This window comes from Rattus rattus, chromosome 13 (genome assembly GCF_011064425.1).
Source record: "Rattus rattus isolate New Zealand chromosome 13, Rrattus_CSIRO_v1, whole genome shotgun sequence".
Lineage (NCBI taxonomy): Eukaryota > Metazoa > Chordata > Mammalia > Rodentia > Muridae > Rattus > Rattus rattus.
Window position 1 is genome coordinate 73,841,142 of NC_046166.1, and position 14,461 is coordinate 73,855,602.

The 14,461-nt window shown below is 44.8% G+C and overlaps 1 protein-coding gene across 4 annotated transcripts; it reads right to left on the reverse strand.

The window, feature by feature from the left end:
• Window positions 1–362: 362 nt before the first annotated feature.
• On the reverse strand, window positions 363–13,798 carry Abhd13 (abhydrolase domain containing 13). 4 transcript variants are annotated; one of them, XM_032918908.1, is made up of 3 exons: window positions 13,515–13,785; window positions 10,994–11,065; window positions 363–2,996 (listed from the first exon to the last, which is right to left on the reverse strand). In XM_032918908.1, the coding sequence occupies exon 3, from the start codon at window positions 2,974–2,976 to the stop codon at window positions 1,963–1,965; it is 1,014 nt and encodes a 337-aa protein (XP_032774799.1). In that variant the 5' UTR covers window positions 2,977–2,996; window positions 10,994–11,065; window positions 13,515–13,785; the 3' UTR covers window positions 363–1,962. The 4 variants fall into 4 exon arrangements, with proteins under 4 accessions (XP_032774799.1, XP_032774801.1, XP_032774798.1 ...); XM_032918910.1 differs by lacking the exon at window positions 13,515–13,785 and adding an exon at window positions 13,352–13,504; XM_032918907.1 differs by lacking the exon at window positions 10,994–11,065 and having other exon boundaries at window positions 13,515–13,798.
• Between the last annotated feature and the right edge of the window lie 663 nt (window positions 13,799–14,461).

The window sequence follows — 14,461 nt, forward strand, 5'->3', positions numbered from 1 at the left end:
TGGTAATGAGAGATGTTCTACATCCCTAAACATAGTTGTCTCTGCTGAGGTGAAGTGTTCGCTCTAGTAGAGCAAGGTGGTAGATACACTTGAGTGCCGTTCTTCTACCCCTCAGGTCCCGATCAGCAAAAGCTGAACAGAAAGCAGCAGAGAAAACAGCAAGGAAGGAGCAGCTGTCCTATTTCAGTGGATGATCCAAAAAGCACATTGGTAAATGAACGAAAACAGAACTCCAATACAGTACCCTGTAAATGTAAAAACTAACTAAGTATGCCATGACAGCTCAGGTCTACGCTCTGGCTGTTGCTACGTGTTGCCCTTTCAGCAGGCTGGTACTCAGGACCGTCATTCTACAGCAATGATTGACAAGGTGAAAAGCAGCCTTTAATTGTGGTGAATTTACACATACAAAATACACCCTCCATGACCAGTTACCAACTCTTTAAAAAACAAGACTCTTTACAATTAATAATTTATAGAAAAGCATTATTCTTTAGAAATTATACTTGCTATACATTATTGTTTTCTAAACATTGGCATAAAATGAAGGCTAAGAATGCTACTTGGCAAAAGTACTTCTAGCCCTATGTTCGTGGAAAGTTTTAAATTAAGGTCAAGACTATTGACTCATTATTACTGTGCTCTAGCTGCTTGTGGAAGGTCAAGAAACACAGCTAAGCTATCTGCAATCATGGGTTGGAGCTGACCTAATGTGCAAGGGCTCAAGCCATCTACCTGGTGAGGACTGTGGGAAAGGACCTGGCAGGTTCCACCTCCTGACTGGAATGTTACCAAATGTTTCCAGGCTTCAAAGGGCTCGTGATGACAAGTACAACTTCCCACCTATAGCTCCTTAATTGCTACCTGTGTAAGAGACAGAGAGAAGCTTTGGAATCCTTCAATCTCACCAGTAAAGACTGACAAATTTCCTAAGACTGTCCCTTTATACAGTCCATTACCCAGAACTGGAATATTAAGCCATACTTGGTTATTTGCTTTTTTGTTTTTCTTTCATCTTGAAAAAGTTGCAAAAAGTTCAATAAATGATGCTTGCCTCTGTCAGGTCAGGCTCATCCTAGGTACTGGGACTTCATTCAGATGAAAGCGTTGCATAAGGCTGTGTGCTCACATGTCTTGAGTTACCCTCGCTCAACTATCGGCTAGTTCTAGCCCTTGCTGTGGCTGTTATTGTTAATCTGAAGATTCAAACTGACAGAGGCTAAAATTCTGTTTGCAACCAAAGTCACAAATGTTAAAATGCTCAGTATACAAAGAAAGCTGCAGTACAATGCTAACTTCCTATCCCACTAGGCACGCTCCAGACAGCTCCTAACAAAAACACAGTACATCTATATTGGAAAAAGGTCCTGTTTATTATTAGGAAAAAGCCGGATCTCAGTAGCAGCAGAACATGGAATCTGCTCACAGGCCTCACACTCATTCCTCACCAAAACAAAATAGAGTTTACATAAAAATAGATATAACCCAGGAAACCATGTACATTGGCATGTGACCAGTGTTATTTACATGAAAATATCGCATTGCATAAGTCAGGAATAAACACCACCATGCACTTCATCTTAATGTTTAAGGTGAAAACGCAGCAGCACTTGCTTGCTTCCCGTGATTGTCCCAATATTCACTAAAGGAGTGACAGACACCTGAAGGTTTCTTGTTCGCACCTCCATCTGAGTACAACCTAGATTTTACCACTTCACCAACAAGAAACCTCTGGATGGCATCTATCAAACCAGTATGTCAAACTAAAGTTAAGGGTATTTCACCAGGCTGGAGTTCTGATGGGGATATCAAACACTCTAAGAAGCCCAGTTTGAAAATGTGGAAAGTTACAGGATCGTCAGAATGGAGTGCTGAGGCCTTTCAAAGCTCAGAGTCACTGTGCAGACCGGTATGGACACACACCCAGAAAAGACACCATCACCCTCCATCAAGAGGGTGGCATCAGATGATGGTGACATTGGACGATGTTTTTGTCATGTCTTCGGGAGAATGACTCTTGATCACTTCCTTGATAAACTGTTCTAGTGCAGTGAAGTAGCCTTGGCACTGCCACGTGTCGTTGTGCGTCCCATCTGGGAAAATGGCTAATCTCTTAGTCCGGGATGGGGAGAGCTCGTAGAGCTGTTTCATCATCACAGGTGGAATCAACTGGTCAGAGAGGCCAGAGATGAAGAGAGAAGGCATCCTGCACTGGGAGATCTTTCTGTAGGACAGAAACTTATTTTTATAGCACCATAAAGGAAGGTAACGCATTGGGAAGAATGAAAACAGAGTGCTGGCCATGTGTGGTATGCTTAGGAACGTGTTCTCCACCATGATGGCTGAAATCCTGTGAGAATTCTCAGAAGCCAAGTGAATGGCCACTGCTCCTCCCAGGGAGCGGCCGAAAAGGAAAACCTTGGTTTTATCGAGATCAGGTCTCGTCATCACATAGTCTAGCACAGCTTCAGAATCCAAATACAGTCCTTCTTCACTGGCTTCCCCTTCACTTTTTCCATACCCCCGGTAATCAACGAGCACGAGGTTCACTTTGAGGTTCACCAGCATAAGCAGTGCGTTTGGTAACCTGTGGCCTATGTTGCCTGCATTTCCATGAAAATAAATTATTGTCGGGCAATAGGGGGAATTGTCTCCAGTGTATCTCACCAAGATCAGATTCAGGCGCACGCCATCTTTGGTTCTGATGAAAATATTTTCGTGGGGAATACCCGTAGGCATGGGAACATAAAGGCGGGAAGACGATGGCTGTTCTGGAAAGTAGAGCAAGACATCTTGGAATTTATACAAGATGCCTGCAATCGACACGAATATTAACAACAGTAAGACAATGCCTCCATACAGATGAAAAGTCACTATCAAGGGTAAGAGAGAGATGCGGCAGAGAGCCCAAGACCAGGACGCCAGGGCCAGCAGCCATCTTTCGATGAAGCTCCACAGCATCCAGGGTTTTTCCATGGCAGCTCCACGTAGGTGTCCTGGAAGACATGAGAGAAGGAGTGACTCAGCGAGCACCTCTGCCCCACAAGTCAGGTCCGTCATAAAATGCAGCTCTGCGCCATTACAACGTCCTTAGCCCCCGTCCTACCTCTTTCCCACCTGTAGACACAAACCACGTTACCAACCTGTCCACTGTGAAACCGTGCTTCTCTGCGTCCAGGCCATTCGTGTATCCCTCTCAGTGATTTGACAAAACAAAACAACAACAAACAAAGCTTAAATGCCATTCCCAGCTTTCCACGTGGGGAGATGGAGACTTGGCTCACTGGCTGCCATCTTAGTGTATAAGACATCAGGAGGCAGCAAGCTTCTTGGAGCCCCTCCTACCCTCAGTTCTTTCAAACCCCTTTCTTAAAAATATCTACATTTATTCTAATACAAAAAAAAAAAAAAAAAAGTAACAGCCAGGGGCCAAAGAAACAGGATCACAAGAATACGGATGGCTAATCTACACATACTTGTCCTGGGCTAACTGTACTTAGAAAGAGGGGACTAGCAGGTTTTAACTTACCAAAACCAATCCAAGGTAATAAACTCTAATATTGTATTACTTTCAGAAAAACCATAATCTTCAATATTAGACTGAAAACAAGTCTGATTGCAAATGTTGTGAGAAATTCATCGCAGCACAAAACAGGCTTCTGTGCTGCTCAATGAGGTCAGTCATGGGTCAGCAAGAGAGCCTGTGCTAACAAAGTCAAATTGTTATGAACGCAGATCCTGAGAACCAGAGATAAAGGATACAAGAGGATGTGCTAGACACAATAGTAATAGAGTCCTGAAACAAGTAGCTACTATAAGACGACACCCTACCAGAAGGCAGTGATGAAGACACCCCACCAGAAGGCAGTAATGAAGAAGACACCCCACCAGAAGCAGTAATGAAGAAGACACCCTACCAGAAGGCAGTAATGAAGAAGACACCCCACCAGAAGGCAGTAATGAAGAAGACACCCCACCAGAAGGCAGTACTGAAGAAGACACCCCACCAGAAGGCAGTAATACCAGAAGACAGAAGAAGACACCCCACCAGAAGGCAGTAATGAAGACGACACCCTACCAGGAGGCAGTAATGAAGACACCCTACCAGAAGGCAGTAATGAAGAAGACACCCCACCAGAAGGCAGTAATGAAGAAGACACCCTACCAGGAGGCAGTAATGAAGAAGACACCCCACCAGGAGGCAGTAATGAAGAAGACACCCCACCAGAAGGCAGTACTGAAGAAGACACCCCACCAGAAGGCAGTACTGAAGAAGACACCCCACCAGAAGGCAGTAATGAAGAAGACACCCCACCAGAAGGCAGTAATGAAGAAGACACCCCACCAGGAGGCAGTAATGAAGAAGACACCCCACCAGAAGGCAGTAATGAAGAAGACACCCCACCAGAAGGCAGTAATGAAGAAGACACCCCACCAGAAGGCAGTAATGAAGAAGACACCCTACCAGAAGGCAGTAATGAAGAAGACACCCCACCAGGAGGCAGTACTGAAGAAGACACCCCACCAGGAGGCAGTAATGAAGAAGACACCCTACCAGAAGGCAGTACACCCTACCAGCAGGTAGTAAGAAGACACCCCACCAGAAGGCAGTAATGAAGAAGACACCCTACCAGAAGGCAGTAATGAAGAAGACAGTAATGAAGAAGACCCCCACCAGAAGGCAGTAATGAAGAAGACACCCTACCAGAAGGCAGTAATGAAGACGACACCCCACCAGAAGGCAGTAATGAAGACACCCTACCAGAAGGCAGTAATGAAGAAGACACCCCACCAGAAGGCAGTAATGAAGAAGAAGACACACCCTACCAGAAGGCAGTAATGAAGAAGACACCCCACCAGAAGGCAGTAATGAAGAAGACACCCCACCAGAAGGCAGTAATGAAGACACCCTACCAGAAGGCAGTAATGAAGAAGACACCCCACCAGAAGGCAGTAATGAAGAAGAGACACCCTACCAGAAGGCAGTAATGAAGACGACACCCCACCAGAAGGCAGTACTGAAGATGACACCCCACCAGAAGGCAGTAATGAAGACGACACCCCACCAGAAGGCAGTTTTGTATGGAAGTTTACCAAGTGAACTCTCTAGAGGTCAGGAGGAACTTCAGTTTGAGGCCAGTGCTGGCCACTTAGACTGTACCTCAGAAATAAAGTTTATGCACATTATCATAATCGGAAAAAGAACCTGAGACAGTGTCTAAGTTTCTTTTAATGCTTTAAAAAGTCTAATAAGCTATCGAGAGTATTTAATGACTGACTGACAAAAATAAACTTACAGATTGATCGAAAGAGTCTGTTATTTCACAGATGAGTTTTACTATTGCTTCATACTGTCACGAACAGTCTTGAACTTCTGATCCTCCTGACTCTACATCTCCAGGGTGGGATTACAGGCTTCCACCACTATGTTCAGTTTTATCTGGAACTGGGAGCTAAGCCCAGTTAGGCATGCTAGGGAACTGAACTCCCCCCACCCTCCCAGTCTTCATGCTTGAATTTTATTCAAATGAATCACTTCGAACATGAAACAACAGCATAACACTTTTTTTTTCTTTGATTCTCAGAAATAAACACTGCCATCCAGTTGTAGCAAGCTTTATTACAGGAAAAGCAGCACTGAAGATCAAATAAAAACAAAACTTCAAAACAAAACAAAAAAACAAAATCCAAGCACAGCAGGTTAAGTCTGGGTGACCAAAGTGGAACACAGGGTACAGTGCGAAGTCCACACAACAGACTAGTGTACTATGGGGTGCTGTGGTTATTTTATGCTCTCCTGTCTCCTGTACACCTCGAACACAGGAGTAGGGTCTGAAGACACATGCCATGTGACTGAGGACACATGTGATGACACGTGGCCATGTGAGCTTAGCCTTCAACTTTATGTGAAATATAAAAATGTGGAGAAAGCAAATATAAGTCAATGTAGACTGTCTGCTAGCACATGTGATAAGTCAGTGGTAAACTGCCTGCTAGCACATGTGATAAGTCAGTGGTAAACTGTCTGCTAGCACATGTAAAGGAACAGAAACAACGATGATAACAAATTTAGCTTTGATCCAAAAATTGATTTAAAAGGTTTGGAATGACACACACATGCATATTAGAGTACTGCAAAATTTGATAAAATACCATTTAAAATTTCAGTCTTAAAAAGTCAAAATCTTTATTGTTATTTTATTAAATAAAATAGCCTACCTTTTCATCAGACAGAGGTGTCATTGATGAAGGTGGCCAACAATAAAAGACCCAAAGCTCATTTTAGTGATCCGGTAGGCAAAAGCACACCGCAGCCCACCACCCTTAAACCTCTGTAAATAAGCCCCAATCTGTCCCCTCATTCCACTCCACCTTAGCAGCAAAAAGCAAACCGAAACCCTACTGTCCTGCTCAGTCTTACTGAGTACCTCCCGGTTTGTCACCTAGTTCTTTTCTGAATATTCTCTTCAATAAATGAGATTTAAACTAATTCCTACATCAAGCAATAAAATGAATAAAAGCACTTATAATGTCATAGACATGATAATTCCATTTGCCCCTATAATGGATATTTTTGGCTCTATAGTTTTCTGGTTTTGGTTGAAGCTAATTATCAATATAAGAATTTGCTTAGTACGAAAATATAAAAACATATGTAACTATAAAAAGTGTGCCTGCAATTGAATAATTATTAATAAAATGACTTACTTTTCAAATCAAAGTTCTTATTAAAGGAAACCTTGTAAGGGGAAACAGAAAGGCCAACATACACAGAAGCACATTATGAAATCCACACCCATATTTACATCTGTTGAAGCTACTCTACAGTTACAGTCCTCAGCTACTGCAGCCCTGAGCCCTTCTCTTGTCTAAGTACTGCATCCCTCATAGCTATGCCCTCAAGACTAATAACGCTTACCAATAAACCAGTAATGTTTTACAATCATCAGCTTGCTAAACGTGAGGCCTACTATGAACAGTAATAGTAGATTAATAGTAAGAAATAAACTTCCTTCCACAAAACCTTCCTCAGAAGTCACCTTAGAGAATAATATAATTCTGAAAACAAAAATCTGATAAACATAATTTACAATGGGCGGTTACATCACAGTGCCCACTTTGAAGAAGACCAATGAAACGTCAAGTTTTTGAGCATATTAATAAATGAGCATGTACAGATGTTTCCTTTGTGCTGACAAACTGTGGGTCAAAACGATACCACATGACCCAGCCTGTTGGCAATCTCTGCCTTATCCACCATTCACCTCAAAGATTCTCTTAGAGGAGCTCCAACGTGTGAAAGTAATTTCAAGGGCTTGCAGTCTTTTAAATTCAGTGACACTGTCCCTCACCAGTCAACTCTGAGCTCCTGTCAACACATACAGCCCAGGCATTCTGACACTGGTAATGAGTCCTGCCAGCACTGAGTCAAGCACAGAGCTACGGTCAGCACTGGATGAGTGCTGTTTCCAGTCTGCTAATCAGATACAGGGTTAACCAGAGCTGCTTCTTCAGCATTTCACCCTCATGCTTATTTTTCTGGAAACCAGAGAAGAGCGGGTAGCTTCTGAGCTTCTCGGTAGCACTGTGATTGGATGTGAAAAGCATCCTATTGGCAAGGTCTTTCCTGGTTATGAGGACAGTGAAGGGCTATAGACAAGCCAGGTTTAAGTGAGGGATTCTCTGAGCTGGATGCCTTGATTGCCAAAATGGAACAGGTTGTCCTCTGCTGGGGGTTGGACCGTTAACAAGACAGGGAACAGCCGCACCTTGTGGGACCTACTCCCTCTCTGGTGTCATCTTTCCATTATACCTGAGCTACCAATGGGAAAGATACACTTGGTGCCAACATGGCTTTCTCGCCAACACCACTGAATAATGCAGACCTTGGCTCATGCCTTGTGTAGTATTTAGGTCTGCTGAGTCTGAAACACCCAGCTAACCCAAGACTTGGTCATGCAAGATGTCTGAGGTCAGCAAGTGTTCCTCAGAGTATGTATGCCGCATGGCAAAACATTTATGAGGTTTCACTAGAAAGGAGTCAGCACTTGTCAAGCTATTTTGCATGCTGGCATGAAGAGATTTTTACCAACAATGGGGTTGTGCAGTAGGAAGCATTAGACCTGATTATGAAGAACACAACAGTAAGCATTAATCTCTTCCACGCCATTCGTGCACATCTTGTGTGATGTCAGCTTGTGTCTGAGGGAAGGGAATACCTGATTTCATCTCTCTCAATGCTGTCCTTGCCATGTGGTCAGACATGACCTGAAAGCACCACGTGTCTCTGAAAAGTCGCACTATGTGGACTCATTTAACCTTCAGGCTTATTTCCCTGGAAACCAGAGAAAGGCAGACTAACTGCATGAAACTGCTGGGAGTCTGAGTGAGCTCTTTGGACACTAGAACAAACCTTACTCACTGGCCGTCACATCCAGCTCATTAAGGTGGCAACCACTGTCAACAACTCCAATATTCACCATCCCAGACGCTTTTCTCTCACTATGCAGGCTCCATCTAATGTTTGCTCACTTACTGCTAGTACAGTCTGGATGTGGCTGTCCCCAGTATCCCTTGGGATGATGGCATGGGGCCTCAGAAAGTGGGCCTGCTACAAGGAAGTTAATAGGTTACAAGGACACAGTCTTCTTTATTAGTTAGGCCTTTCCATAGTTTATTGCCCTGTACAGGCACAAAACAAGTAGCAGAGTGAACTCCCATAACCATAAGCCACAGATTTCTCTGCCTTTTAACATTAATTTTCTCAGGTATTATATTAGAAAAACAAAGCAAGTACCTTTCCCCCTAAGAGGTTCCATTCTCAAGACTGTAGCACAGTCCAGAATGAATTGGTCCTTATTAGCAAGTCTGTTCTTTATATTTTCCATCTCTGTTCTCCAATACCCGATGCCTCACTGACAGCTCCAACTGCCCAAGCTAAACACATGCTCCTCCTCACTAAGTGTTCTGCATGCATCATATTGGCTATGATCAATAAGGTATGTCATACGAGAATTTAGGCATGAGAGTATCAATGCCACCAACCATACATGACACAATCAAAAAAATACTTACTATAATATGCTTGACTTGTATGTGGATGAGAAAATAGCAATTAGAGGTAACTCCTGCCTTGTGGACAGAGCATTCTGGGCTATGGCACTGCTGTGAGTAAGCACTTCTCAGGAAACAATACTTGCAGAATATATTATGATGCAAAACTAGGGTAGATAGAATTGTTTTCTTCTAAGAGAACTGTTCCTGAGACATGAACATGAAGTATTAACTATGTCTTAGGCTGCATCAGAACTGTGATCAGGATGCACCTAATAACTGCAGTACTCGCTTGGTGAGTTCCTCCAAGACGCTTACCTCCCTTCAGCATCTCCAGTGCTCTGGCTGCTTCCTGTCTAAGGTGGGCACACTCGGCTATGACTTAGCCATGCGATGCTCCCGCAGCCTCACAGGTTTCACCCTTACTCCCCGGACGGTGGCACTATTTTAGGAGACTATGGAACCTTCTGGACCTAGGACTTGGCTGGCAGATGTAGGCCTACTAGGTGTGGGCCTAGAAAGTTATAGTTCAGCATGACTTCTGCCCCAAGAAGCTCTGTGCTTTCTGGTGAGTGCCACTGGGGAAGCTGCTCTATAGCTTACCCCAGTCATAAGGGCTTCTGTACTGCCAAGCAATTTCTGTCCCTTACTTAAGGTACTTCGGAAAGGGACAAGAAAAGCTCACTTAATATACTAAGCATACTGGCCATGCTCATCTGACCTCATCACCCCTGAATTACCTTCCTGATGTATGGGCTTGAAAGATACAAATGGTTTTATTTCTAAGAAAATATACTTATGGGCTGGAGAGATGGCTCAGTAAGTTTTATGCTCATTCAACTCCCAACACCCACATAGTCGCTCCAAACTCTAGTCCTAGGGGATCCAACTCCTCTTCTGGCCTCCACAGACTCCTGCACACATAAAGTAAACATAATCTCACGTAGGCGCCCACATGTACACATAAAATAAGAAACAGACATTTAACTATCCTATAAACTGGTGCTTCAAAAAATAGAGTTCAATATCAAAGTTAAGCCTATCCTTTAGAGTACCGCTGTAGCCCCCATGGGCGCTGTCAAACCCATCTGACCCACTGGAGATGACCACACGTTGTTAGGGTACTTGTGCTTTGTGTACTCAGAAGCCAGACTACAACCCAGTCTTGAGGCAAGTGTTAACCAATGTGCTGTAAAGAATGCTCCCCAATAATCCCTGACTGGTTAATAAAAGGCTCAACTCTATGACTGTCCAGAGAGGAAAAAAGGCAGGCCTTAGGATGGAGTGAGGTTTCTGAGAGAGACCATGAGGGAGAAGGAGAGAGAAGTCAGAGGGAGGAAGAGGTTGCCTTTAGGCAGGATGGACCATGAGCATGTGGCCAAGAGAAACTCTTCCTGAGGGCACTGGTGGAATACAGCAAGCTGGGTAAGACTTCAACAGCAAGTAACCAGGGGCCTATGAATGGGATTAAGTTTAGAAAGCTCAGAACCTGCCCAGTCTAGGCTTATGACTTGGGAATAAAAATACCAGGTTTCCGTGTCTCCTATTTAGAAGCTAGATGACCAGAAACCCCCAATAAAAACACCATTACAACAGGTCGCTTCCCAGCTTCCTATCTAAACAGTAACTGTCAGACTCCAATACAACCTACAATGTTACACACTTAAAGACCCAGAACACAAGGTCATGCAATTACAGAGCAGAGTAAGGAATCAAAGGTCACCATCACAATATAGCACAACAACTCAAACTTTCACTACCTGTCCATCCCAAAATAAACCAAGAAAAACCCTAACAAGTACTTTAAAACAGGACAAAGCTGACGGCAGGGCTGGGATTCTTTACTTTCCATTCAGCACCTGCCTGCACCACTCCTTTTTATCCACTTAGCACAAGTATTCATAGAAACACAAAGATTCAGAATAATCTAAATACATACTTGCCAAGGCCAGCAGAGAGGAAATTAGAGCAGTTACGTTCTGTGAGGCTCTTTATCCGGCAACATTTCACCCTAAAGAGTAACAATTACATGAGTAACTGATGCTCAGATCGAGGAATGTATGTGTTTTAACTGTCAATGTGCTATCAATTAGAGAGGAAACTGGACAGATCTATTTCTTTATCATAGTCAAGTTTATATTTTAATAAGGTTCAAAACTATCCCCCAAATAAAATCACTCCTTACTTAATCCATTTTAAAGTGGAAAAGGTGCAGTCTGTGTGTGTTAACTGATTCTACCTACAGCAAGAGATCTCTGAAAACTCCCTCTGTGAATTACAAAGCTGAGTTGCTTGAAGACTGTGAAAACAGGGCACAGGCCACTGTTGATAACCACATCACAAGGGGACAACCTCAAGGTGCTCATTAATTACTCCAAGGATTCAGATTCCAATCACATTTCACAGAACACGGAACTCCACTCTCACATCGACTTTCCTCCTTTGCTGCTAAGCGCTGGGAAGGAAATTCTGACCCTTTGCCAGCTGCACAGCTGACACGAAAACACAAATAGCTGCTCGTGGTGTGCTGGAGACACCACAGAACAAGCTATCCATCTCCCTGATGGCTACCCACATGCCATCAATAACGAGCAAGTGAGCTTTAATAGTCCCGGGGGGCAGATGAGCAGGATCTGCCTGTGAAGATGCTGCAGGGTCCAGAGGGCATGGGGACCTGTGAAGGAGACACTTCCACCCTACACCAGGGAGAAGGCAGTCTCATCTCTGTGCTTACCCTCACGAACCCCAAAGGCTGAGGAAATGCAGCCATCTTAGGCAAAAGCTTGTGTGACAGACCTGTCACCAGGAAAGTCAATGACAATTTGTTTTGAGATCATAAAGATCTGTAAGAAAATGGTAAACATCAAAAAGAAATTCGAGCAGGAAAATGTCAACTTTCATGTCAGACTGCAGAATGATTGGGTATTGTAGACGGGACAGGTTTTAGATGTTACCATATGCTGGTGTTTATTTTCTTATATTAAGTAGATTTCACACAAGTACTTGACCCAGGCTCACTCTGAATGTAGGTCGCTCTTGCTGTAGAAAACACTGTGCCTCTAGCAAGCAAATGTTAGGAGAATGCATTGCTTTACCATCTAAGACTTGTAAGACTGAGTGGCATACATCAAATGAGGTATTGGGAAGCGTGCCACTGGGCAAACATCTTAATTACAAAAACTGGGACTTGCCACAGATCTACTCTAAAGTGAGGTGTTTTAGGGGCCTCGGCTTTTCCTGAGGCAGATCAACAATTGTTAGAAAGATATTCTAATCTTGGAGGATGAATGAACCAGAGAAACAAAGATTAACAGCCCAGTGCCTGAGTTTCTGCACTATATCTAGCTGTCAATCAGGGAGAGCCTCCAACGTCCCCGTGAAAGGCAGCAAGCCAAGTGCTACCTGTAATTATACACATAGAAGTCAGCTTGCCTGGTCTTTCTGAATATCTATTTCCTAATATACAAAAGCAGGAGGAAGCATTTAATTGAAATGTGGCTAAGATGAGGTGATAGATAAAATGCTGCCACCTCGGAGACAAAATTCAAGCATTTTACTATCTATCACAGCAAAGCAAGTGTCAGTATTGCAAATCCCGGTTAAATCAAAGCAGTGACTCGCTAGTTGTTACTGCATGAAGCATAGTTATTTTTCTGCTGAGATCCAGCTCAGACTACAGATCTTCCAGCAAGCTTTCCTTGGACCTTGTCCCTAGTGTCACCAGTTCCATCCCGTAGTCTGGGCCGACTTATGTGGCAGTATTTACTAATGGGGTGATGAGCCTGCTTTCATGGGCTGGGATGGGAATTCCTTGACGGCAGTGACCTTAGGTTACTCCATTGTACACTTTCAACAGACAGCGCGGCCGAAGGTACACACACAGAACCAAGTCCAACTCAACCACAGCTCAACAGGGTACGTAGCACAGTTGTGACATAAACTCTGCACGGACAAACATTAAATCTCAGTGAGGTGAAGCAGTGCTTTAGAAAAGCACATGTCTAAACACGCACACACACAAGGACTAATTCATGTCGGAAGACAGGGCACAGCCACAAAAAACAAAACAAGCAAAACCCAAACGTCAAACTTAAAGCCAGTGGGCCACTTGGTTCCTGCTGCCTACTAAACCAGTGTAGAAGAGCTGAGGGAGATTTATTTTAGGTTGACAGCTCAGCCAAGCACACTCCCTGATGCATCCTCGCTCCACACCAATGGTAAAAAAAAAGTCTACTCCTGGCCCAGTGACTTCCAGTGTGCCCCGTCCCTGGCAGCTGCGCGGTTAGCAGGTCCGCACCTGTTACAGACAAACGCGCCCGTCCCTTCGACCCAAGCCCGGGGTTTGCTGACCGACTGTTCCAGGCAGGGGAGGGGAAGGGACGCAGGGAGGCTCAGGCTCCCGGCTCCGAGCTGCGGGGTGGGGAGGTCGGAGAGGCGGCCCGCGTCCCCGCCGCACTCACTCAGGCTCGCGGGCGGGCTGCGCAGTCGGCCGCGGGCTCGGAACCCGGCTCCGCGCAGCAGCGAGGCCCCGCGCCGCCCCCGCCGCTCCTCATCGTCCTCCTCCCGCCGAGGGGTCGCCGTCGCCACCGTCTAGCCCGGAGCTCTTGCGGCGCGGCTGGCGCAGCCTGCACTTCCGGCTCGCGTGCGGTGTCCCTGGCAAATGCCACCGCCAGCCCCCACATAACCTGTTCTCCGGCTTCCTTCCCGGAGCGCGAAGCCAACCTGTTCACCCCTCTGGGCATGCGCAGCACAGTGGGCTCCGCCCTCGCACTACGGTGGCCGTAGGAGTAAGATGCTTCTCCGCGTTTCCAGTCAGCTGCTGTCTGAGCACACTCCGGAGAGCAAGAAGTCTTCTTTTCTTTTTCATTTTCTTCTTTCTTTTCTTTCCTTTTCTTTTTTTCTTTTCCTTTCCTTTCCTTTCTTTTCTCTTCTCTTCTTTTCTCTTTCCATATCTTTTCTTTTCCTTTCTCTTCTTTCCCCCCCTTTTCTGTCTCTCTTTATCTCTCTGCCTTTCTCTGTGTCTCTCTCTGTCTCTCCTCCCCCTCCCCGCCCCTCTCCCCTTCCTTCTCCCCTTGCCTCTGCCTCTCCCACCTCCATCGAAGTAAACTTGCTAAGGTACATACATGCACACCTGGCTTTTTACAGTCCAGAGGTCCAGTTCAGGGTCGTGTTCACTGAACTCTCCCAAACGTGCCTGCTCTTGGCTATACTCTTTCTTTTATCCACACTAAACTTTCTCCTCGACCATGCCCAACTTCCAGATAGTTCCGTCCTTCCTTTTTACTTTTTTCCCCTTTCAATTAGGATAAAACAGAACAATTTTGGTTCTCCATTAACCATGCAGCTAAAAAACAAACAAACAGACAAAAACCCAAACAAACAAACAAACAAAAAAAAACACACATCA